The 21167-nt window shown below is 58.4% G+C and overlaps 3 protein-coding genes and 2 non-coding genes across 9 annotated transcripts; 4 read left to right on the top strand and 1 right to left on the bottom strand.

Moving 5' to 3' along the window:
* Nucleotides 1-139: 139 nt before the first annotated feature.
* RPL23A (ribosomal protein L23a) lies at nucleotides 140-2692 on the top strand. Its single transcript, XM_041423080.1, has 5 exons — nucleotides 140-285; nucleotides 716-896; nucleotides 1133-1309; nucleotides 1697-1766; nucleotides 2631-2692. Exons 1-5 carry the CDS (start codon nucleotides 261-263, stop codon nucleotides 2643-2645), a joined length of 468 nt encoding a protein of 155 aa, XP_041279014.1. The 5' UTR covers nucleotides 140-260; the 3' UTR covers nucleotides 2646-2692.
* Nucleotides 992-1062, top strand: LOC121345904. Its single transcript, XR_005954024.1, has one exon. It is a non-coding gene; the product is annotated as a small nucleolar RNA Z17 (small nucleolar RNA).
* LOC121345899 lies at nucleotides 1560-1625 on the top strand. The gene has a single exon (XR_005954019.1). It is a non-coding gene; the product is annotated as a small nucleolar RNA SNORD42 (small nucleolar RNA).
* Nucleotides 2693-5366: 2674 nt separating the features above from the next.
* TLCD1 (TLC domain containing 1) lies at nucleotides 5367-7617 on the bottom strand. Its single transcript, XM_041423029.1, has 4 exons — nucleotides 7187-7617; nucleotides 6961-7043; nucleotides 6550-6632; nucleotides 5367-6127 (listed from the first exon to the last, which is right to left on the bottom strand). Exons 1-4 carry the CDS (start codon nucleotides 7381-7383, stop codon nucleotides 5732-5734), a joined length of 759 nt encoding a protein of 252 aa, XP_041278963.1. The 5' UTR covers nucleotides 7384-7617; the 3' UTR covers nucleotides 5367-5731.
* NEK8 (NIMA related kinase 8) lies at nucleotides 5787-19561 on the top strand. 5 transcript variants are annotated; one of them, XM_041423027.1, is made up of 15 exons: nucleotides 5787-5915; nucleotides 9213-9418; nucleotides 10344-10576; nucleotides 11215-11346; nucleotides 11534-11742; nucleotides 12147-12226; nucleotides 12496-12677; nucleotides 12888-13038; nucleotides 14155-14231; nucleotides 15446-15563; nucleotides 15843-15993; nucleotides 16108-16271; nucleotides 16487-16645; nucleotides 16752-16910; nucleotides 18477-19561. In XM_041423027.1, exons 2-15 carry the CDS (start codon nucleotides 9283-9285, stop codon nucleotides 18503-18505), a joined length of 1980 nt encoding a protein of 659 aa, XP_041278961.1. In that variant the 5' UTR covers nucleotides 5787-5915; nucleotides 9213-9282; the 3' UTR covers nucleotides 18506-19561. The 5 variants fall into 5 exon arrangements, with proteins under 5 accessions (XP_041278961.1, XP_041278962.1, XP_041278959.1 ...); XM_041423028.1 differs by lacking the exon at nucleotides 5787-5915 and adding an exon at nucleotides 6651-6768; XM_041423025.1 differs by lacking the exon at nucleotides 5787-5915 and adding an exon at nucleotides 6933-7069.
* The last annotated feature ends 1606 nt before the right edge of the window (nucleotides 19562-21167 follow it).

The raw sequence follows: 21167 nt of genomic DNA, 5'->3' as shown, positions 1-21167 counted from the left end.
CCCGCACCGCCACGACGGCGGGGAGGGACGGCAGCGCGCCAGACTACAACTCCCATGACGCCCTACGGCGCACGGGACACCGCCGCGCGTGCGCGCAGGAGTCCGTTAGTGAGGTACTACCACTACCGGCATGCCTCGAAGATATCGCGAGACTTGGGGCGGAGGGGTGATGGGGATTCCGTCTTGCTCCCGCGAGATTTGGGGGTATAAGCCCGTGCAGCGCGGTGCGGGAGACCCCTTTCGGCTTCCGCCTGGCCAAGATGGCGCCCAAGGCGAAGAAGGAGGGTGAGGGCGCGGGGCGCTGGGTCCCTGCTGGGGGCGCGGGGCGGCGTGTGCGACCCCGCGGGGGGCTGCTGTATGTGTGGGGAGACCGGGCTGAGCGAAGCGGGGAGTGGCGCGGGGTTCCAGCGCTGTGTTGAGCGCGGGCACGTGGAGGTGGCGGGAGAGGCCCGCCGGGTCGTCTGAGGGAGGTGCGGGGTGTTCCCATCTCGATGCTGGGACTCGTGCGTGGGGAGGGAGGGAATAAGTGCCTTTTCCCGCACGGAAACGGGAGACTTTTACCACAGATGGGCGTTTTGGGGCTCCTCTTGGTTGGATGAGGGAGCGCGGGCCGCGGGGTGAGGTCGTGCTCATTGGGCGGGGGAAGCCATGCCCGGCCGGGGAGCACACCCCGACCCTGCCGATGCTTGTGGTGCTGACTGAGCTCTCCTCACAGCTGTGCCTCCGAAGACAGAGGCGAAGGCAAAGGCGCTGAAGGCCAAGAAGGCCGTCCTGAAGGGGGTCCACAGCCACAAGAAGAAGAAGATCCGCACGTCGCCCACTTTCCGCAGGCCCAAGACGCTGCGGCTGCGGAGGCAGCCCAAGTACCCCCGGAAAAGCGCCCCCCGGAGAAACAAGTGCGTGTGGGCAGTGGGACTCTGCCCTGCTGGAGGGTTTGGGTGGTGGGAGCAGCCCCCTGAATGGGCTGCTGTGTGGGGACCTGGTGGTTTGGGATGCAGGTGATGATTTTAAGCGACCAAAGCCTGAGAGTTTGTGATTATAACCTTAGGTGACTGATGCACCCCAAAGAAAGCTCCTAAAATTCAGAGGAGCACCTGCCTGCCCTCTGTTAATCGTAGGACCTCTCTTGCAGGCTGGACCATTATGCCATTATCAAGTTCCCTCTGACCACAGAATCAGCCATGAAGAAGATTGAGGATAACAACACCCTGGTGTTCATCGTGGATGTCAAGGCAAACAAGCACCAGATCAAACAGGCTGTCAAGAAGCTCTATGATATCGATGTGGCCAAGGTTAACACGTTGATCAGGTGAGGAGGGGGAGGAGAACAGGTCCCTGCAGGGTGTGAGGGGCTTCATTGTAGCAGAAAATGGGAGTGTGTGTGAGATTGAGGAGATGTGGGATGAAGCTCCACAGCTAAGTGCAGCTTTTGGCTGAGCACATCTTGGTGGAAGTGGGAAATGCTGGCAGAACAGAGGGTTGGTTTCCTCAGGGAGCTCTTGGCTTCTTCAGAGGGCTCTTTGCCTCCTCAAGGAGCACTTCTCACACCCTGGAGTCCTGTGCAAGTGATGTAAACTTTGATTCCACTGAGTAAAGTGATGCTTCCAAAGGAACCACTGATGCACATGGGAATTGTAGGAATGTGGAGCAGGAGGAAGGAGTTGTCTCTGTCCTGATGCCTCCTGTCCCTCTCTAGGCCTGATGGAGAGAAAAAGGCTTACGTCCGACTGGCTCCCGATTATGATGCGCTGGATGTGGCCAACAAGGTGAGATGGCTTTGAAACTTGGAAGCTTTTTTTGCACCTTGTCTCGTGTCTCCTCCGCTGATTGTTCTTGCTGAGTTTCTTCATGAGGTGCTTGTGTGGTGGCACCTCTGTGGCCCTGTAAGGCAGCCAGGATCCGAGTGCTGGGGAGCCACGTCCTCAGTCAGTTCAGTCCTCAAGGTGGTTGAGGTAGGCAGGAGGCAAAGTGGAGTAGGGGAATGTACAGCACAAGGATCACTGGAATCAGTGCACAGAGTGGATGTGTAAAGCTCCTGGGCAGCTCTGGGAGGAGGAAACCTTGGAGTAGGGGAATGTACAGCACAAGGATCACTGGAATCAGTGCACAGAGTGGATGTGTAAAGCTCCTGGGCAGCTCTGGGAGGAGGAAACCTTGGAGTAGGGGAATGTACAGCACAAGGATCACTGGAATCAGTGCACAGAGTGGATGTGTAAAGCTCCTGGGCAGCTCTGGGAGGAGGAAACCTTGGAGTAGGGGAATGTACAGCACAAGGATCACTGGAATCAGTGCACAGAGTGGATGTGTAAAGCTCCTGGGCAGCTCTGGGAGGAGGAAACCTTGGAGTAGGGGAATGTACAGCACAAGGATCAGTGTGGAATCAGTGCACAGAGTGGATGTGTAAAGCTCCTGGGCAGCTCTGGGAGGAGGAAACCTTGGAGTAGGGGAATGTACAGCACAAGGATCACTGGAATCAGTGCACAGAGTGGATGTGTAAAGCTCCTGGGCAGCTCTGGGAGGAGGAAGCCCCGGAGGACAGGAATCCTGGGGAGATGCAGTGATGTCTGTGGCGGAGGCTCTGCCTTTCTGCCACCATACCATCTGTTTTAACATCCTTTGCTTCTTTCCAGATTGGAATCATCTAAACTGCATCTGCCGAGGACTGTACAGACTAATAAACATTGTGACACCACTGAGGGCTCTTGTGTTTTGTGACAGCACAGCCCGTGTGAGAGAGAGCACCCAGCAAACTCCTGGGCCTTCCCTTCTTTAGAGGGAAAACTCCTTCCCTGGCACTGGGTGGGCAGGGCTGGCTGCTCCACGAGAGGGCTGTGCAGGAGCAGTGCTGCCCTACTCAGAGGGTGTCTGGGATCCTGTCAGCATGAGGTGACACCTAAATCTCAAATATCTCTACATTTACCCCCTCACCTCTTGTGTCTTGCATTTTCTTGCACAGGGTGTTTGGGATGTGTTTGTGATCAGTGTTTTGGGTGTCCTACGTCACTTCCTTGTGGAGCAGAGCATGGGTGGCCACAACAAAAACCTGTCAGTGGCCCTGATGTGACACAGGTGACCTGTCACACCATTTCCCCAGCGTATCAGCTCCCTGCTTATGCTGCAGGTTCACTTGGAATCCTCCTGCTAATCCAGCAGTGGAGGCTTTGTGGGTTTTTCTGGCACAATCTCCACTCCATGTGCTTGCAGCATGAGTTTCCCTGTTGCTATTCCTCACAGGGTTCACTGTCCTCAGGGTTGTTTCCAAATACTACTGTTGCTGCCTCTGCAACGTTTGGCTTTTAAGTCTCTAGATGAAACCAGCTTTTAGAGTGTTTGGAGTCAGGAGAATGTGGAGCACTGGCTGAGCAGGGAGTGGGGGAGTTATGGAAAAGTCTTAAGGGTACTTGAGCTTAAGTACACACTTAAACTTGACTGAGAACGATGATTAAAGCCGGGGCCAAATATTGATTGGGGTATTTGTGCTCTTGAATGCTGGGACACCGAGTTCCTTCAGGCCTCTTGTGGAGGGTGGCAGATTCCCAGGACAGTGGTGGATGGAAAGCAGGAGCTGCTCTCAGGATTCGGTGGAGCTTTGTGTGGGTTCTGTGGCCCTGGCTTGACACCCCTCGCTTGGGCTCGGGGGAGGTGGGCAGGAGATGCTCCCTGCCTGCTGCAAGGGGTTAAAAACTGCCTGGAGGGAGGAGTGCTGCTTCCCTGTGTGCTTCCCTGGCACCACCAGCCCTGCTTCTTCCCTGTGGATTCATAGCAGCAGGGTCCCCTGACCCCCAGGCACCTTTTTACACGTAAGAAAGATGTGTGAGTAGTTGCCTCTTGTAGCAAAGCTGCTGTCCCTGCTGGGCAAGGGTTGGGTCTGGAGAACCTGGATGTGCTGCAGCCAGAGGCTGGGAGGGATTCCACATCAGCATGACTTGCAGTCAGCCCTGGCCTTGCCTCAGCCCAGTGGTGCTGCCCTGGTACTTCACTTGCCTCCTGCTCCTGGCTGCCAGCCTGCCTGATCCACAGCTGCACTGCTGGGGGAGGCTCCTGCTGGAAGCCTGGAGGGGAACAGCAGGGAGTTGCCTCCTTTGGGAAGCTTTGTCATGCCTGGCTTTCCACACTGGTTTAAGGACAGGGGAAGTGTGGGCTGGTCTGAGCCTGTGACCTGCTGGGACAGAGCTGTGTCTGCTTCAAGTGGAGAGACAAGGGGGAATGTGCAGCAACAGGGGTGAGGGGAAAATTAACGTTTGAGCTTAGTTGTCACTACAGATGCAGTCATCTGAACTGCAAAGGGTTTTTTAAACTGGAAGACACAGCTGAAGCTGTTGGGATGTGCTGCTGAGAGCAAGGCTGAGCCCTGCCAGGGCTGCTGAGCTCTGCTTGGAGCAAGGAGGGACAAGGAGCAGGTTTGGAGCTGGCATCGATCCCTGCCCACACTGTCCCAGCTATCCAATCTCTGTTCCAGCTGCCAGGCTGTTCCTGGCACTGTGTCAGTGCACACCAGGGAGTCCCACCAGGATCCACATCCTGTGGGGTGTTTCCCAGCTCTCTGGTGGAAAGGTGATCCCCCACTGCCTCCCCTCAATCACTGGCTTATTTCAACCGCAGCGTCTGTCTCTGCCTGGGCCGGGCAGGTGCTGGGGTGGCTGGGACAGGTCGTGCCCAGAGCAGGGGCTGGGCAGGAGTCCCTCTAAGCCCTGCTGCTAACACCGCTCCTGGCGCTGTCACATCAGCAGGATTTTCCTCTGGTGCTCCACAGGACCGGCTGGGCCAGTTCTAGCTCTACTCTGCCAGGGAGCTGAACCCTGCTTCTGCTCCCACTGCTCTGCTGGAACCATCCTGGTCCTGTGGCTGCAGGAGAGGGCCCAGCATGCCCACAGGGCTGCAGCTGCACTGCGCCAGTGAAGACTGCTTCAGGGGGATGCAAGCATGCAGCAATCTTCCAGGAAGAGCCCTTGGCCTCACATGGCTTTTCCATGCCAGCTCCACTTCACGTGGCTGCCGGGTGAGTCACACAGCCCAGCCAGGCTGGAGACAGGCAGGTCAGGCACTGCCACAAGGCTCGGTACCTCTCCTGGTTCCCTTCAACTGTTCCCTACACAGCCCTGGGTCTCTGGAAGAGCAGAGGAATGAAGAAGAGGGGAACCCATCCACAGAAGAGACAGAGTTGTGCTGTTCAAGGCTCAACTGGGTTGGCAGGACCCAGCAGGCTGAAAACTCCCTAGAAAAAAGCGAGCAGCAGGAATGTGCCCTCTCCGTCCCTGAGAACTGCCAGCCCTCCTCTGGGAATGGGGCACATCCCTTCCCACAGCCCTGGCCCAGGGGGAGTCCCCAACCTGCTCTGCCCCACAGAAGAGCCAGTCCAGGTGTGCTGCGGCAGCAGTAAATAGACCGATTTTAATGCACATAACACCCAACATCACCACGGGAGGGACTCCCCCTCTCTCACAACCCTTCCAGGCATCAGCTGCAAAGCACAGCCACCCCTGGCCCTCCAGCTGCCTGCAGGGAAGCCGGCTTGGGCTGCTTCTCCATCGGCCGTGCCTCTGGCTTCAGCAGCATCCCCGCAGCTCAGCGAAGCTGTCGGGCTGGTCCAGCAGGGAAGCGCTTTTAGACAGCAGAGCGGGTGAAGGCAGGGCCTGGGGCCAGGGAGAAAGCCCTAAGGCACATCAGAGCAGCTTTGGAGAGCCCAAAACTTCCAGGAGCCGGAGTCCGGGTCCCCCTCGGCGCGCACGTCTCAGTCTATCAGAAACTTCTCACCATCTACGTCTCTCCCCGCAGAGCCCTTGCGCAGGGAGGGGAAAAAATCGGAGCGGAGGAGGCGGGAGAAGTACATGAGGATCATGGCGTCGAGCAGCAGGAGGTTGGCAGTGAGGAAGGCACCCTGGCCCTGCACCTCCACGTGGCGGAGGAAGTAGCAGGTGAGGTAGGCCTGGGGCGCCAGGCGGAAGGCGAAGTACATCACCAGGTTGATGTATTTGTTGGCCTCGTAGAGCGCCGGGGAAGGCACGTTGCTCATCTTCAGCAGCATGCGCACCGTGAGGAAGATGTTGCTCACCTCCACCAGCAGCAGCAGCACCGCTGCCACCAGGAAGCGGCCTGTGATGATGAGTGAGACGAAGGCGGAGATGGCCTGGGAGACACACACACACACAGAGAACAGGGTCAGCTCGCCTTGCCCTGGGGAAAGCGAGTCCTTCCCTGCCCTCACTGAGAGCACACAGTTCTGTTCCCCCCACCCAGAGATCCCAGCAGGCACCTGAGCTTAGAGAAAACCAGTCTGGAAAGCCAGATCCCCCAGGACCAGTTACACCTCCCTGTGCTGGGATGAGCCTCCAGCTCTCCCCCCTCCCAGCTCGGCAGCCTGTCTGGCTCCAGGCGCTCGGAGCCGATGCTGGCAGGCGTCCTGCCCCGCCAGGCGCCCTCGCCTTGTTGATGCAGAGCCTACCTGGCAGCCAGGGTGAGGCAGAGAGAAGGGCTCCAGCTTGCCCCATGAAACCTGGGTGGGCTGAGCCCCGGGGTGTGTGGTAACCCCCCTGTGCTGGCCATACTCACCATGGCATGGTGCACCAGGTACTCCCAAGATGAGCGGGACTGATGGTTGAAGATGATGTCAAGGGTGTCGTGGATGAAGTAGCCTGTGGGATGAAGGAGAGCGTTCAGAAGGTCTGGCTTGTGCACTGTGACCCACTGTGGAAAGGAGGAGCAGCGAGGAGGAGGAGGAGGGTGGTGTGACTGTTCTTCAGGTGTCAGAAACGCCTCCACCCCGTCTGGGTATGGAGAGACAGCGATTCCCTGGGGGTTGGCAGCCTGTGGGCCTCACGCTGTGATTAAGGCAGGAGGCATGGAGCTGCCCAGCCCTTGAGCCAGTGGCTCGTCCCGAGCCAGCATACCGGGCGAAGCTGAGCAGGGAGTGGGCGAAGTCCGGCGGGGTGGCTGCGGCCACTGCCCCGCCTGGCTCCTTACCTGAGGAAAAGCAGACCAGCAGGTGCCCTGAGACGCTGTAGCCGTCCTGGATGTCGGAGAGCAGCTCCGGAGAGTGCCAGAGGCTGCGAGTGAGGAGAGGAGGAAGGGGGTCAGCCTAGGCTCCGGGACGGGGAACACGGGGACCCCCTACCCGCTGCCCCCTCCCCAGGAGTGCCCAGTTCGCAGCGTGCGCACCGCGCCCGCCTCTCCCCGCGCTGCCCGGTACCTGAAGAGGGCCCATAGCCCGGCCAGCACGGAGTGTGCGAAAGAGACGAGGAGATTCCTCCAGCGCCAGACGCGGCCGGGACGGCTCCTTACGGCGGCGGGCTGTGGCACGGCCAGGGCCAGCCGGCGCAGTGCCCCGAAGATCGCCACGCTGCCGCCCACCAGCGCCGCCGAGGCCGCCCGCCAGCCCGGGCCCATCGCGCCCAGTCCGGCGGCGCGCGGCCGCGGGGCCACGCCCCATCCCCGGCCGCGCCTTCGCGCCGGCCACGCCCCCTTCGCGTGCGCCAGCGGGGCCACGCCTTCCCATTGGGCACTCCCTCCGCGCTGGCCACGCCTCCCCCGCGCGCGCCTGCGCGGGGTTGGCGGGCGCTGAGGGGCGTGGCCGCGCCTTTCATTGATAAAGCGGCGCGCTGGCCACGCCCCCCCCGGCCGGGTGTGTACGCGCGTACGCGTTCACGTGTGCGGAGCGTGGCGCGGGCGCGGCGCGCCTGTGCGGGGCGTGCGGGGTGTGCAGGTGTGCGGGTGTACAGGTGTGCGGGTGTACAGGTGTGCGGGTATGCAAGTGTGCGGGGTGTGCGGGTGTACAAGTGTGCGGGGCGGGCAAGTCTGTGGTGCACACAGGTGTGCGGGTGTACAGGTGTGCGGGGCGGGCAGGTGTGCGGGCTGCCGGGCGCTGCTCCCGAGCCAGCGCGGCATTGCACGTGTGTGCCGGACACCGCACGCGTGGGTGCCAGATACCGCCCGGCTGTACCGGGCAGCGCGGGAGGGCGTGCGTGGCAGACGTTGCACATCTGTGCTGGGCCCTGCACATCTGCCACGCTGGTGCACAGCTGGCGTGGGCCTCGCACATCTGTTCGGCGCCGTGTGTGTGTACCCAGCACGGTGTGGCTGTCGCCGGTGTTTGCGGCGCGTTGTGTCGGGGTGGGGAGGATGCCCGGGAAAACATTTGGAAAATTAGTGGGAGCAGCCACAAACGCTCACCTCAAGACATGGGAGCGGGGCTGGGGCACTCAAAGGTGCCCTCAATACCAGGCTGCAGTAGGGTGAGGCCGACAAGGCGGCACCGAAAGGCGGGGGGCTGGTTCCTGCGCGGGGGTCCTGCCCCATCGCTGCCCCACGCTGCAGGGCTGATCCCCTCCCCGGTGAGCCGAGCCGCCTGTCGCTAGGTGGCAGCAGGGCCACGTGGCAGTGCCACCACCGCCGCTGCTGTCACTGTCCCCGCTCCAGGACAGAGGCCGCCACTCCTGGGTGCAGGGCAGGACCCGCCTCCACGCTATAGCCGCCATCACGGCCGGCCCCAGGGGTGCTCGTGGTCCTGGGGGCGTCTAAAGCAGGGCTGGGGGGCCATGGAGGGGACTCGTGCCCCGTGTGCTGGCCCTGCAGCAGCGCAGGTGTCCCTCCCGGCCCGGGGCTGGGGGCTGCTGGGCACACCGCCGCTCTCTGGGGGTGCGGGGGGTCCTGCTGGCCTCCCGCAGTCGGGTCGGGCAGCCCAGCGCACCCCAAACCTCTCTCTCTGGTCTGTCTCTCTCAGACCCAAGAGGGTCTGGCTGCCGGTGGCACTGGGGTGTCACCGAGCGGGGGGTGGCGTTGCCCCCCACCGAAACACGGAGCCCCCGGGCCGTACACGCGCGGCGAGGTTTGTCCGCCCGCGGACGCCGTAGCAGCGCGGAAGTGTCTCCATGGAGACGGGAGGAGCCGGGCCCAGGGATGGAGAAATACGAGCGGATCCGGGTGGTGGGGAGAGGGGCCTTCGGGTGAGGGGCCGCCGGAGATGGGCGATGGGCACGTCTCCAGTCTTTCCGCCTCCGGGCGGGAGGTCTTTCAGCCGCGTCCCCGCGGCAGCGAGGCGCTTGTGGCCGCGGCAGTGCGGGGTCGGCCGGGGTGTGGCAGCGGGGGGGACATGGCGGAAAGAGCGCGACACCCCGGGGCGCGGCGATTGCGGGCGACCTGTGTCACCCCAGGGTGATGTCCAGGCCCTGTGTTGCGTCCCCCCTCCCCGCGCTGAGGCCCCGTCCCTGTCCCCGCAGCATCGTGCACCTGTGCCTGCGCAAGGCCGACCAGAAGCTGGTGATCCTGAAGCAGATCCCGGTGGAGCAGATGAGCAAGGATGAGCGGCTGGCAGCGCAGAACGAGTGCCAGGTCCTCAAGCTGCTCAGCCACCCCAATGTCATCGAGTACTACGAGAACTTCCTGGAGGACAAGGCGCTCATGATCGCCATGGAATACGCCCCAGGTGGGCCCTGCTGTCCCCCAGAGCCTGTAGCTGCTCCCTGGCAGGTCCAGGGGATGCCAAGCACTTGGCTCTCTTTGGGTCAACCTGCTTGGTCTCATGTTGTTCTCCTTGTAACAATCCCGGGTTTTGCATCCCCAGGAGACCAAGCCTGTCTCTCTTGAGGAGACATTTTTTTGTAGAAGAGTATCTGGTTCTTGGTCAATTGACAATGAGCCAAGTGACCAAGCATTGATGCAGTCACCATCCTTGGAGCTACTCAAAAGATTCTGGTCCTGGACAAGCTCGGTGTCTCTCCTTGAGCAGTGACCTCACAAGGTCCCTTCCAACCTCCATGGTTATAAGCCTTACACCTGCTAACCATATCCAAAACAAGGAGATTTCAAACCCCTCTGTCCCTGATCAGCATGCTACCATCTGCCCTGGCTCAGGTTTCAGGCACATTTCCCTGTGTCAACTCTGTTGGCCCCACATTTCTAACAAGATTTCCTGTGGAATTTCTGATGAAATCAACATTTGCATGAGGGTTTGCTAAAAGCTGTGTGTGAGCCCTGAATCTGGACCTCCCCTTCCCAACAGGGGCCTCTCTGTGCCACGTGGCCTCTTGGACTGCAAGAATCCTGCTCTGCAGAACAGGCTGATCTTGTTCTGCCGTGGAGGTTTATGTCCTCTCCCAAGAGCTGTAATTTTAGTGTTTCTTTTTCCTGCTTTTGATAATATGTCAACAATAACTTCTCTCTGGCTGCTTCTTCCTCCCACCAACTGTGCTGCCGTTGTTCAGGAGCATTGGAGGATGTGCTGCATATCCCACCAGGATGTGTTTTTCCGACATGCTTGGCTAGTTAGGAAGCCAAAATGGCAAAATCCCCTCAGTTTTAGGCCAGGTTTGTGCTGTCCTGTGCCCACAGCCCTTTGCTGTTCCTTGCAGGGGGCACTCTGGCAGAGTTCATCCACAAGCGCTGTAATTCCTTGCTGGATGAGGACACCATCCTGCACTTCTTCGTGCAGATCCTCCTGGCCCTGCACCACGTGCACACCAAGCAGATCCTGCACCGTGACCTGAAGACCCAGAACATCCTCCTGGACAAGCACCGCATGATCGTCAAGATCGGAGACTTTGGCATCTCCAAAATCCTGAGCAGCAAGAGCAAAGCCTACACGGTGAGTGCCAGGGCAGCTTCCTACCCCATGGCAGCAGGCTGGAAACTCTGGATTTGGCTCACAGTCCTCTCTGGGAAGTGGCTTTAGGCAGTGCTGCTTTGTTCCTTGGCTGATATCTTCATGCCTCAGTTTGCTGTGGCTCTGTGGGCTGCAGAAAGGTAAGGAAGACCTGCCCAAAGCTGGGAGAGGATGAGGTGTCTGGGCCCACTGGTGAGGGCAGGCAGGGTGGCTCCTGCTGGGGTGGTGTTTGCAGACTTGTCTGACACATCCTTAGCAAATAAATTCCTGCCTGTGCACTCCCACCCTGCCTTAATCTCCTTTCTCTGCTTGACATTTAATGTCTTTCCCCACCTGGGCTAATCTGACCAGACGTGTGTATCACGCTCAGCACTCTGGGCTCTGATTCTCTCAAGTGGATAGAAGCAAAATTAGAGGCAATCACTGTATGTGTCACTGGAAAGGCAAATCCTCTTGTTTTTCACTGAGATTTTCAGGCAGCTGTTGATGCCAAGGGAACAAAAGGCCAGCTCTGTGGAGCTTTGGTTGGTGGTGTTCCAGCCAGCTCTGCACCAAGCCTCCCTCTTTCCACCTCTCTGCCCCAGTTTCTCTGCACTGTGGTAAATTTTTGTCTCTTGTAGGTGGTGGGAACTCCGTGCTACATCTCCCCGGAGCTCTGTGAAGGGAAGCCTTACAACCAGAAGAGTGACATCTGGGCCCTGGGCTGTGTGCTGTACGAGCTCGCCAGCCTCAAGAGGGCTTTCGAGGCTGCGGTAAGAGCGACGTGGTTTACACGTAGCACAGGGAGCCGTGGCCTCTCACAGAGGTGAAAATGTGTGCCGGGATCACTTCTCAGCGAGCCGGGAAGTGTGAAGGCAGAGGGCAGTGCTGAGAGCTGCTTCCTCCTTGGCCTCGCCCCTGACTGCCCAGCCACTGTTTTGTCTCTTGTTTTCTCTCCAGAACCTTCCTGCCTTAGTGCTGAAGATCATGAGCGGGACGTTTGCCCCGATATCAGATCGATACAGCCCCGACCTGCGCCAGCTCATCCTCAGCATGCTCAACCTGGATCCTTCCAAACGGCCCCAGCTGAATGAGATCATGGCCCAGGCCATCTGCATCCGGCCCCTCCTGAACCTCTACACAGATGTGGGCAGCGTCAAAATGAGGAGGCAAGTGACACTGCCACCTCAGTGTCCCTTGGGAGAGGCTGCCACAGCCCACAGCATGGCTGACTAGCTCACTGCCTCCCTTCTGAGCTCCAAAGGGAGCATTTTCCTATTGCAGCTCTCCTCTGCTGCCTAATGTGCAGCTGCTGCTGGCTGAGCTTGGCCCAGGGGCTCAGAGCCAGGCAGGTGCCATGGCAGGTGTTGGCTTGTCATCACAGTGACAGCAAACAGAGCTGTGAGCACAGGGGGAAGTGAGCTGGTGCCAGCTCCTCTCTCTCAGGTTGTTTAAAGCACCGACAAAGCAGTGCTGGGAGTGATTTCACCCGTGGCTTCTGCTGTAGCTCTGCCCAGACATTCTGTGATCCAGGGCTCTGCAGGACATTAAAGGCTGGATTTTGGTTTGGCAGGCCTGAAAAACCCTTGGCTCCGGTGCCCACAGTGACCCACAGCCGGACAGGGGGACGGGCAAGCAGTGCCAGGCAGAGGGGTGAGTTCTGGCATGGTGTGTTCAACTCAGCTCCATTTGGAAGGACCCTTTCCTTTGGATGACACAAGGCAGAGAGGCACTCAGGGTTCTGAAGAGAGGAACTTAAGAGATGTCACCTTCCCTGAGCTCTGGAGGAGCCCTGCAGCCCCTTGGACCTGCACTGGTCTGGCTCTGACAGCTCTGCTGGCACCCAGACTGGCTGGTGCTGTCACTTTTCCTGTGGGAGCAGAGTCAGGGATCCACACTAAGGATTTCTCTGTGCCCCACAGGTGTCCGACGTGGTTCAGCCAGGACAGGAATCCCACCTCCACTGTCATCCATCTACACGTGGGGCAGTGGGATCACCACCCCTCTGCGCCTGCCCATGCTGAACACCGAGGTGGTGCAGGTCTCTGCTGGCAGGACACAGAAGGCTGGGGTCACCAAATCTGGGAGGCTCATCCTGTGGGAGGTGAGTGACAGGGGAGCTGGGGCAGGAGTGGCTGTGGAGCCGTGGATGTGTGATTCCTGTGAAGGAGGCATTTCTGCTCACTCACAGAGCCTGGCACTGCTTCCTCCAGGACTGCAGTCCCAGCCAGGGTGTGGGTAATGCTGATAAGCCTGTGGGAAGGGGTTCATCAGTGTTCTCCAACCCTGCTCTTCCATGATTTCTCTCCATCAGGCTCCTCCCATGGGTGCTGCTGGGGGTCCTTCTCTCCCAGGAGCCACTGAGCAGCTCCAGCCTCAGTTTGTGTCCCGCTTTCTGGAGGGCCAGTCTGGAGTGACCATCAAACATGTGTCCTGTGGTGATCTTTTCACAGCCTGCCTCACAGGTGAGCTGCTACCTCCTGCTTCCACCTGCCTGGGTCCCAGCACCCCCTAAAACCCAGTGGGACTGCCTGCGGAGCCTGCTCAGAGAGGAACCAGAGAGATGCTCTGGGCTGGGGTGACCCAGAGGCCTCTGTGGCCTCTCATGTAGGATCAGGTGGGAGTCAGAAATGACAGACAGGATCCTCCTGTGATGCCACACTGGGCAACTTGGTCCCAAACTGTCTGATGTGGGGAGGGCCACAAACAGTTGGACTTAGGTGATCTTAAAGGTCTTTTCCAACCTAAATTACTTTATGATTCTATGAAATCTCCTGTGTTTGTTGTCCTGGTTGCATTGGTGTCACCTGAAACCAGAACTGACAGTGGGGACTGCAGTGTGACATACTCTGAATGTGACAAAGGCACATGCAGTGACCACCAATGTCTGGGGTGACAGTGAGGAGTCAGTGTGAGCTGCTTCAGGGCTGTTGTCCTCAAACTGCAGGAGAGCAGGATTTGAAACCTCCTCAGAGCAGCCCAGGAAGCGTTCTGGGTTGAAGTTGGAGCACACACACCAGTCCAAGGCCATGCTTGTGAGCAAAGCCCTCCCAGGGGTCCTGTGGGAGCTCTGTTTGCTCTTCTCCTGGGGGTCAGAGCAGCAAACAACAAATACACAGTGGGCAAACTCCATGGGCATGTGTTTATCCTACCTCCCATGGCATTTCCTGCCACCCCTCTGCTGGGCAGCTGCTCAGGGAGTGCCTCTGTGACCTTGAGAGACCGTGGGGTCCTCAGCTCCTGCATACCCAGCTGCAGCAACGTTATCTCAGTGCTCTTATCACTCCTGTTTGTTTGTTGAGCCGTTGCAGCACGGTGAGGCTGCAGCTCCCTGGGAGATCCTGCAGCTCCCTGGAAGTTCTTGCAGCTCTCTGGAAGCTCCTGCAGCTCCCTGGAAGCTCCTGCAGCTCCCTGGAAGCTCGCTGAAGGCTTTGTGGCCCCTGCAGCTCGTTCTGAGTCAGAGTGGGTCCGATGTCCTGGGAGCCATGGCCATCCCTCGGCTGTGTCACCTCCCAGGGCCTCACGTGTGCCTTGCAGGGCCTCACGTGTGCCACTGACAGGGCTCCTTTCTGCTCCTGCAGACAGGGGGATAATCATGACTTTCGGCAGCGGCAGCAATGGCTGTTTGGGGCACGGAAACTTCACGGACGTGAGCCAGGTTGGTGGAGAGGGTGCTGGGCGTGCTGTTCCCCCAGGGTAAAGGATGGTGCTGTTCCCCCAGGGTAAAGGATGGTGCTGTTCCCCCAGGGTAAAGGATGGATCGTGGCTTCTGCACCACGTGAGGGGGCTCATCCCAGCTCCAGGGATGTGCATCCCAGGCATGCTCTGGCATCTGACCCCCTCCCCCTCCTCTCCTGCATGTCACTGCGGGTTTTAAAAGAGCCAACCTGCCTCTCTCTTTCTCTCCCCCCCTACACAAAGATCCCTTTGAGCGTGGGGGAAGTCAAGAGCTGCCTTGTGGTTGCTGTTGGCAGGCTCCCAGCTTGGAGCCTGCCTCCAATCACACACCTGCCTGCTTCACTCTTGGCCTGCAGCTGCCAGGGTTCACTGAGAAAAGTTATTTTTCAAAAGAGCCAGTATTTAAAGAAGAGCTGTGTGTTTCCGATTGGCTCGGAACACTGGGGCTGAGGGCTCATTGCTCCCTTCCAGCTTCTTCCTCGCCTGCCCTCGGATGTGGCAGCAGCCGATGGCTTCCAGCCGAGCCTGGGGACTGGTGCCATTTGTCACTGTGGTCAGCTGGCCCGTTTGTTCCTGCTCCTCCCAGAGCTGAGCTGCTCCCTGCTTATGGCTGGGGAGGGGAGACCAGTTGGAAGCAGCAGCCAGATCCCAACAAACGGTGCTTTTCACTTGAGGACGATAATGAGTATGAGGCGAGGTGTCAGATCTAACAGCAGGTCACAGCAGGGGCCGGGTGAAATGTGGAGATCCTGCTCCCTCCACACCCTAATGAATCTGAGCTGTTAACTCACAGCTCCTCTGCACGAGAGCCTTTGAGCCAACACATCCTGCACCAAGCCCCTGCCTGCTCAGAGCAGGCGTTCACAGCCCCTGGCACTCCCCACATGGGCAGGGGGGCAAATCCCAACCCTTGCTGAACCTCTTCCCTCTCCAAACTCTCATGCTGGCTGCTTTCTTCCGCCCCAGAGATGTTTGCATTATCTTCTGTGCTGCGTGCACGTAGTCTCATATCCCTTTGAAGATTGTTTGGAACAAAAAAAAAAAAAAAAAAGAAATTTCTCTGTTGTTTGTGTTGGATGAAAACTGGGATGCTGCCAGCGCTGTGTTGAGTCTGGGGGGGCCGGGTGGGAGGGATGGGAGCAGCCAGGCAGGCTGGGAGGTCTCGGCTGACGGCTGCTGCTCTTCCCCTGCCAGCCCAAGATTGTGGAGGCCCTGCTGGGCTACGAGATGGTGCAGGTGGCCTGTGGTGCATCTCACGTCCTGGCGGTCTCCAACGAACGGGAAGTGTTTGCCTGGGGCAGGGGGGATAACGGTAAGAGAAGTGTGTTTTGCAGAACAGGGCTTGTGCCTGTTCCCACTCCCTTTGCTGGCCCTGCTTGCCCACAGTCCCCTCCAGATGTGCCAGGGTGGGTGGCTGTGGAAGAGCTGCAGCTGTTTTGCTGCATACCAGGGCCCCCGTGCTTTGGGTTTCTCTGCTTTCTGGGATCCCAGGCTGGGCTCTTGCAGCAGCTGTGTCAGGGCTGCTCTCAGTGGGGCTGTGCTCAGGGTGTGTGTTGCCATCAGCTGTTCCCTGCTCTGTTCCTCCTACCAGGTCGGCTTGGACTGGGCACCCTGGAGTGCCACAACTGCCCCCAGCAGGTCACAGTCCCTCCGGAGCACGAGGCTCAGAGGGTCATCTGTGGCATCGATTCCTCCATGGTCCTCACAGTGAAGAACCAGATTCTTGCTTGTGGGAGCAACAGGTAAGATGGGTGAGCATCTGTGGTCCACATTTTTCCATCCTGAGTCTGTCTGTGTTGTGACTAAGGGGCTCCAGAATACATCCCTGTGTGATTCTAGAGATTTTCCCTGTGCAGATGTAACAAGCTGGGCCTAGACCGGATCAGCTCAGCAGAGGAGCCTTCCCCAGAGGACCAGGTGGAGGAGGCCACTGTGTTTGTGTGTGCCCAGTCAGCCCCCTTGAACCAAGAGCCCATTGTGTGTGCTGACATTGGTACAGCACATTCAGCTGCTGTCACAGGTGAGGGTGTGTGCCCAAATTCTGAGAGGGGGGACACCTGCATTTTCCCTGTCTTCCTTCTGCCTGTTTCCCATGGGCAGTCTCTCAAGAGACACTCTGCTCCCAGTGTTGAAGCTCTGTGGAGCAGGATGCTCAGCCTGGAGACAGCAAAGAGCTTCTGGGGTTTCAATGTGTCCCAAGTGACACCCAGTTGTGTCTCTCCTCTCTGCTGTCAGCCTCTGGCCACTGTTACACCTTTGGCAGCAACCAGCATGGGCAGCTGGGCACCAACTCCTGCCGCAACAGCCGCGTGCCCCACCTGGTTGTGGGGCTCGAGACGATGAAGGTCACCGTGGTGGCTTGTGGAGATGCCTTCACTGTGGCCATCGGGGCAGGTGAGGCTGAAGCCCCCATGTCCTGGGCTGCAGCAGGCCCTGGCTGGCCTCTGCCTCTGCTGTGGCCAAGGCAGGTGTGCAGTGAGGTGTTTTCATCCCTCTGCAGACGGCGAGGTGTGCACGTGGGGGAAAGGAGCCAGGGGACGCCTGGGCAGGAAGGACGAGGAAACAGGAGTGCCAAGGCCAGTGCAGCTGGAGGAGACACATCCATACCTGGTGACCTCCGTTGCCTGCTGCCACGGGAACACACTGCTGGCAGTAAAGCGTGAGTGAAGGCTTTCTCCCTGTGATTCCTGCCATGAGGACCTAGCCAGACACAGTGCCTTATGACTGGAGCTGTGCTGAGTAACCCTGGCATGTAACTCACTGTTATTCTAGTCCTTTTTGAGCTGTAGATGAATAGAAATAACTTCAAGCCCAAAATAATTCCCCTGCTGCTCTTCAACTCTGTGACACTGCCTCTCCCACTGGGCAAGGGGAGCAAAGGGATGGCAGAGGCTGTCTGGTGCACTCCCAGACAGGTAGGCTGGCCAAGCTAGCGTGCCAGCGGTCCACTCAGTATCCAAAAAGAGCAGCTCTCTAATTGATGCTGCTGAAATAGAAGCTGAGATTTGAGGCGTCATTTTGGCTGCTGCCTTTCCATTGTGGTTTGGAAAAGATAGCAATGGTTTTGTGGTTCCTCTCTGCTCAGGCCAGAGGCAGCATCGTGGCTCGGTTAAAACGTGCCCGTGGCGTGACCTGCCCTTCCGTTGCCTGGATGTACAACGGGAGCCTGGCCCAGACTGCTGCAGGGGCCTTTCTTCCTCCTGTGCTGGGCTGATTATGGCCTCAGCCTGGGCTGAGGGAGTCCAGCCCCAGCCCACTTCAAGGAGGCTAATTACAGCCCGGAGGGGAGGAGGCCCGGCCCGATGGCCCTGGCTCTGTTCCTCCCCTGCAAGTGCCCAGCTCTCATGTGATGTGTGCTGCCACGTGAAGGGGACAGGGAATGGCCGAGTCCCCAGGCTCAGGAACAAGTAGGGCATTTGTCATGGGAGTAAAAGGGTTTTGTCTCTGCAGGAAGACTGCAGGCTGCTCTCCCCTTCCGCTGCTTGAGTTGCCCTGCACTCTGTGGCAGCTGGTTTGTGGGCTCCCACCTGCAGCACTGTAAGAGCAGGGACTGAGTGTGCAGCCCCACTGCTGTCCCTCTGCACAAAACCTTGTCCTGTCCCGATACCAGGAGTGCAAACTCAGCGGTGTGAGGGCAGCAGCCTTGCCTGCCCCAGCATCTCTCAGCAACCAGCATGCAAAAAAGCACTAAGAGCTGTGTAAAGAGCTGAGATTCAGGCTTTCACACAGCTCAATCTGCCTGGAAATTTCTCCAGTGAGAACACGGGATCTGGTGACACATGTGATGTCATTGCTGCTGTGATCTGGCCTGGGAGGGTGCTGGCACAGGCGAGCTGCACTCTACCTTTGGGGCGGCCGTTCTGCTCCTCCCATGGGGCCAGCTCCACTTTTGACTGGCTTGGGCTGCTGCCCAGGTTATCGTGAGCTGCTGCTGCTCCCTTCTCTCAATCCCACTGCAAACAGAAAAACTGGGAGAAGCCAGGCTGGAGAGGAGGAGAGCACAAACCTCAAGAGACTGCATTTCATCCTGCTTGGGCTCTGTCTGCTGGGCGTTGCCTTGCTTGTGCCACTACTGAGGTCTTGCAGTGGCTTCCTGTAGGGAAGGGGACAGGGATTTTGGTGCCCATCTGTTGGGTATTGTGTCTGTGTGGGGCAGAACACTTCCTGTAGCTTCATCAAGGTGGGGCCTCCAGCTAAATCACAATCTTTACTCTTTTTGTTTCAGCTGTCGTGGAGGAGTCGCCTTCCCAGTGAGTGAGAGCAGCCTCATCCTGCTCTTCCTGCTGCCCACGGTGGCCTGGCTCAGACACACTCCAGGCTCCAGAGCTCCTCAGCTGCACTCTGAAGGCTGCAGTCTGGAAACAGAGAGCTCCTAACGATGGTTCCCAAGGAACCAGAGCTGGTCTCACTTATTGAATCGTCACTGTGAACCTCCAGTGCCTGAGAGTCACTGCCCTGGATGTGCCCAGAGCTCTGGGGCTGCCTTCAGGGGGTCACACTGTGGCTCTTCCCCTCCCTGCTGGAAGTGCCTGTGTGGAAGAGTGAGGAGCACGGAGGTTGTTTTCCTCTGTGGAAACTGTTTCTGGTTACAAAGCCCAGGCTGACAGCTCCGTGTCTGAGAGGGCTGTCAGCCTTTGCACAGCAGCGTCTGGAGTCAGGGCCCCAGGCGCTGTGCTGGGTGACTAAATGCAAACCTCTTTGCTAATTAGAGAAGTCTGTCCTTTCCCATCCCCCTCTAAAACGTTTCACCCATTTATTGAGCACACTTTGGAGGGTCCTGCCTGCAGGGCTGGCCGAGCTCTGCATGAGCAGCCTCCCTGTGCTGCACAGCTCTCCCCAAATGCTGCCTGGAGCTTTCCAATTACAGCCTCCCCTGGCCCCAGGAGGTCGCTGGAGGATCCTCCAGCTGACATTTGTCCTCAGGCTCCTCAGTCCTGCTGCTGACCGGCTCACTGGCTCCCAGCTGAGCTAGAGAAGGCAGCAAAACACAGCCAGTGATCGTCAGTACTTGAAGTTTTTTAACCCAGATTTGTCCAGGGAGCTGATGAGTTTTCACCAGGGGTCTTTTCGGGCAGGAGAAGCACATCCATGTGCTATGGACAGGAGTCACATTTTTTGTCTCCAGAAGGGTCGTTTCCTTTCCTTTATTTTTTTTTCCTCTTCTTTTCTTTTTTTAACTTACATTTGCCCTGGGCCATTTTTTGATGAGCTTCTGTCTCTGATCTGTCTGACATTGCAAATGCTCTTGCCTTTCACATCCATCTTTGTGCTGTTGCCAATCTGTTGTGTATAAAGTCGGTGCTTTCATAAGCTGGCTGAGATGAAATCTCTCTAATTATTTTCGTGATTCTTTCCTGTTTTCAATGAGGGAAACCTCGACGGGCTCTGGTAAAAGCCAACTGATCCCTCTGTCATGTGGAAGGTAATGAATTTCTGCAGCTCCTGCCCGTCCTTCCCTCGCCTGCCAGGCTCCAGCTGGGGAAGGGAGCAGGTCCCGTCCGGCCGGGAGAGGCGTGTGCAGCCCTGGCTGCAGACACAGCCTCCCTGTTTGGCTCCTGGCAGGGTGGGTGCATGGGTTTTTCCCTGCCTTTTTTGTTTCTTGTGGAGCTGCCTTTTCAGGCGGTTACACCCTGCTATCCCAGGAAGCCGACTGGAATTCAAAGGTTCTGCCAGTCCTTTGGCACTTTCCTGTGCTGCAGGTTACGGAGACGGCTCAGCGCGGTGTCGGGGAAGGTGCTTCCCCTTCCCAGACCAACCTGGGCACCAGGGTGGCTGCAGGGCTGGGTTCAATTGCCTCAAAGCCTCTCTGGGCCGCTGCCTCTCTTCCTTGTCTGGAGCTGGCAGCAGCTCCAGCTCCTTTCCAGCACCAGATTTCTCTTGCCTGTGTTGTGCAGAGCTCTCAGGGCTCCCCTTGCCCCACACCCCATTCAAACACATCCCATAGGATGGGGCTGGTGTTCCTCCTGCAGCCTGCCAGGACAGCAGCAGGCAGGACAGAGGTCCAACACCCTTTGTCTTGTCAGCAGTGGCACCAGAATGCCACTGCTTCAGGAGCTGAGCTCTTCCTGCTCTAGCTGGGCTGCCAAATCCAGGGGTGCGGCCCCCCCACTTGCTTCCTATCAGTGTACTGGTGTTAGGTGAATGATTTTATGGCTTAATGACGCCTTTGCACTGCAGTGCTGACACTGGAGGTGTCACCAGCTTGAATATTGGGCTCCTTTGCTCCAGACTGGGGAAACCAGTGTGGACCAGTGCCCTTTGTGCTGGGCCAGGGACTCCGGGGAGGGCAGGAGCCCTCGGGATTTCACAGCCCGGGCTCTCCGCACAGGAGTTCAGCTGTGAAGCCCAGCGAGATCATTTGAATAATTTAATACCGGGCTGTGACCAAGCCTAGCGAAAAGGGTAAAGGAAACAAAGAGGCCCCCAGCCCCGAGCAACAAAAGCTCCTGGAACGACAAGCCGAGGCATGTCCGTGCTGCCGGAGGCAGAGAGCAGCCTGGGCAAATAGGCCACTTGCATTCCTCACGTCGGCTGCTTTGTTTCCCTGCAGAAGCTCCCGGTGAAATCTGCAGGTCTCGGGGCTTCTCCCTTTGTCCTTGTTTTGTTGGGGTGGTGTGGAGCCGGTGGTGGATCGCTGTCCCCGCGGCTCTTCCTGCTCAGGAAAGGCAGGGCCGGAGGGGAAGGGGTTGGTGTGGGATGAGGCTGCCTGGTCCCTCCTGTGCATCCTGGTCCCCTCTGGCCATTGTCACCCAGGCAAAGGCTGTCCCCGTTCCAAATAAGATCCTGCTGACTTGGGGCCATTACTGTAGCAGGAAACTGCCTGCTGATCCCGCAGCTGATTTATTTTGATTCCGGCACCTCTGTCGAGGTCGTATCCTCATTCCCACGAGGCTTAGGCAGGAGGTGCGGCTGCTGT

Source organism: Onychostruthus taczanowskii, unplaced genomic scaffold (genome assembly GCF_017590055.1).
Source record: "Onychostruthus taczanowskii isolate IOZ18803 unplaced genomic scaffold, ASM1759005v1 scaffold75, whole genome shotgun sequence".
Classification (NCBI taxonomy): domain Eukaryota; kingdom Metazoa; phylum Chordata; class Aves; order Passeriformes; family Passeridae; genus Onychostruthus; species Onychostruthus taczanowskii.
The sequence above is the reverse complement of the archived record's forward strand: the minus strand, read 5'-3'. Positions and strand labels throughout refer to the sequence as shown.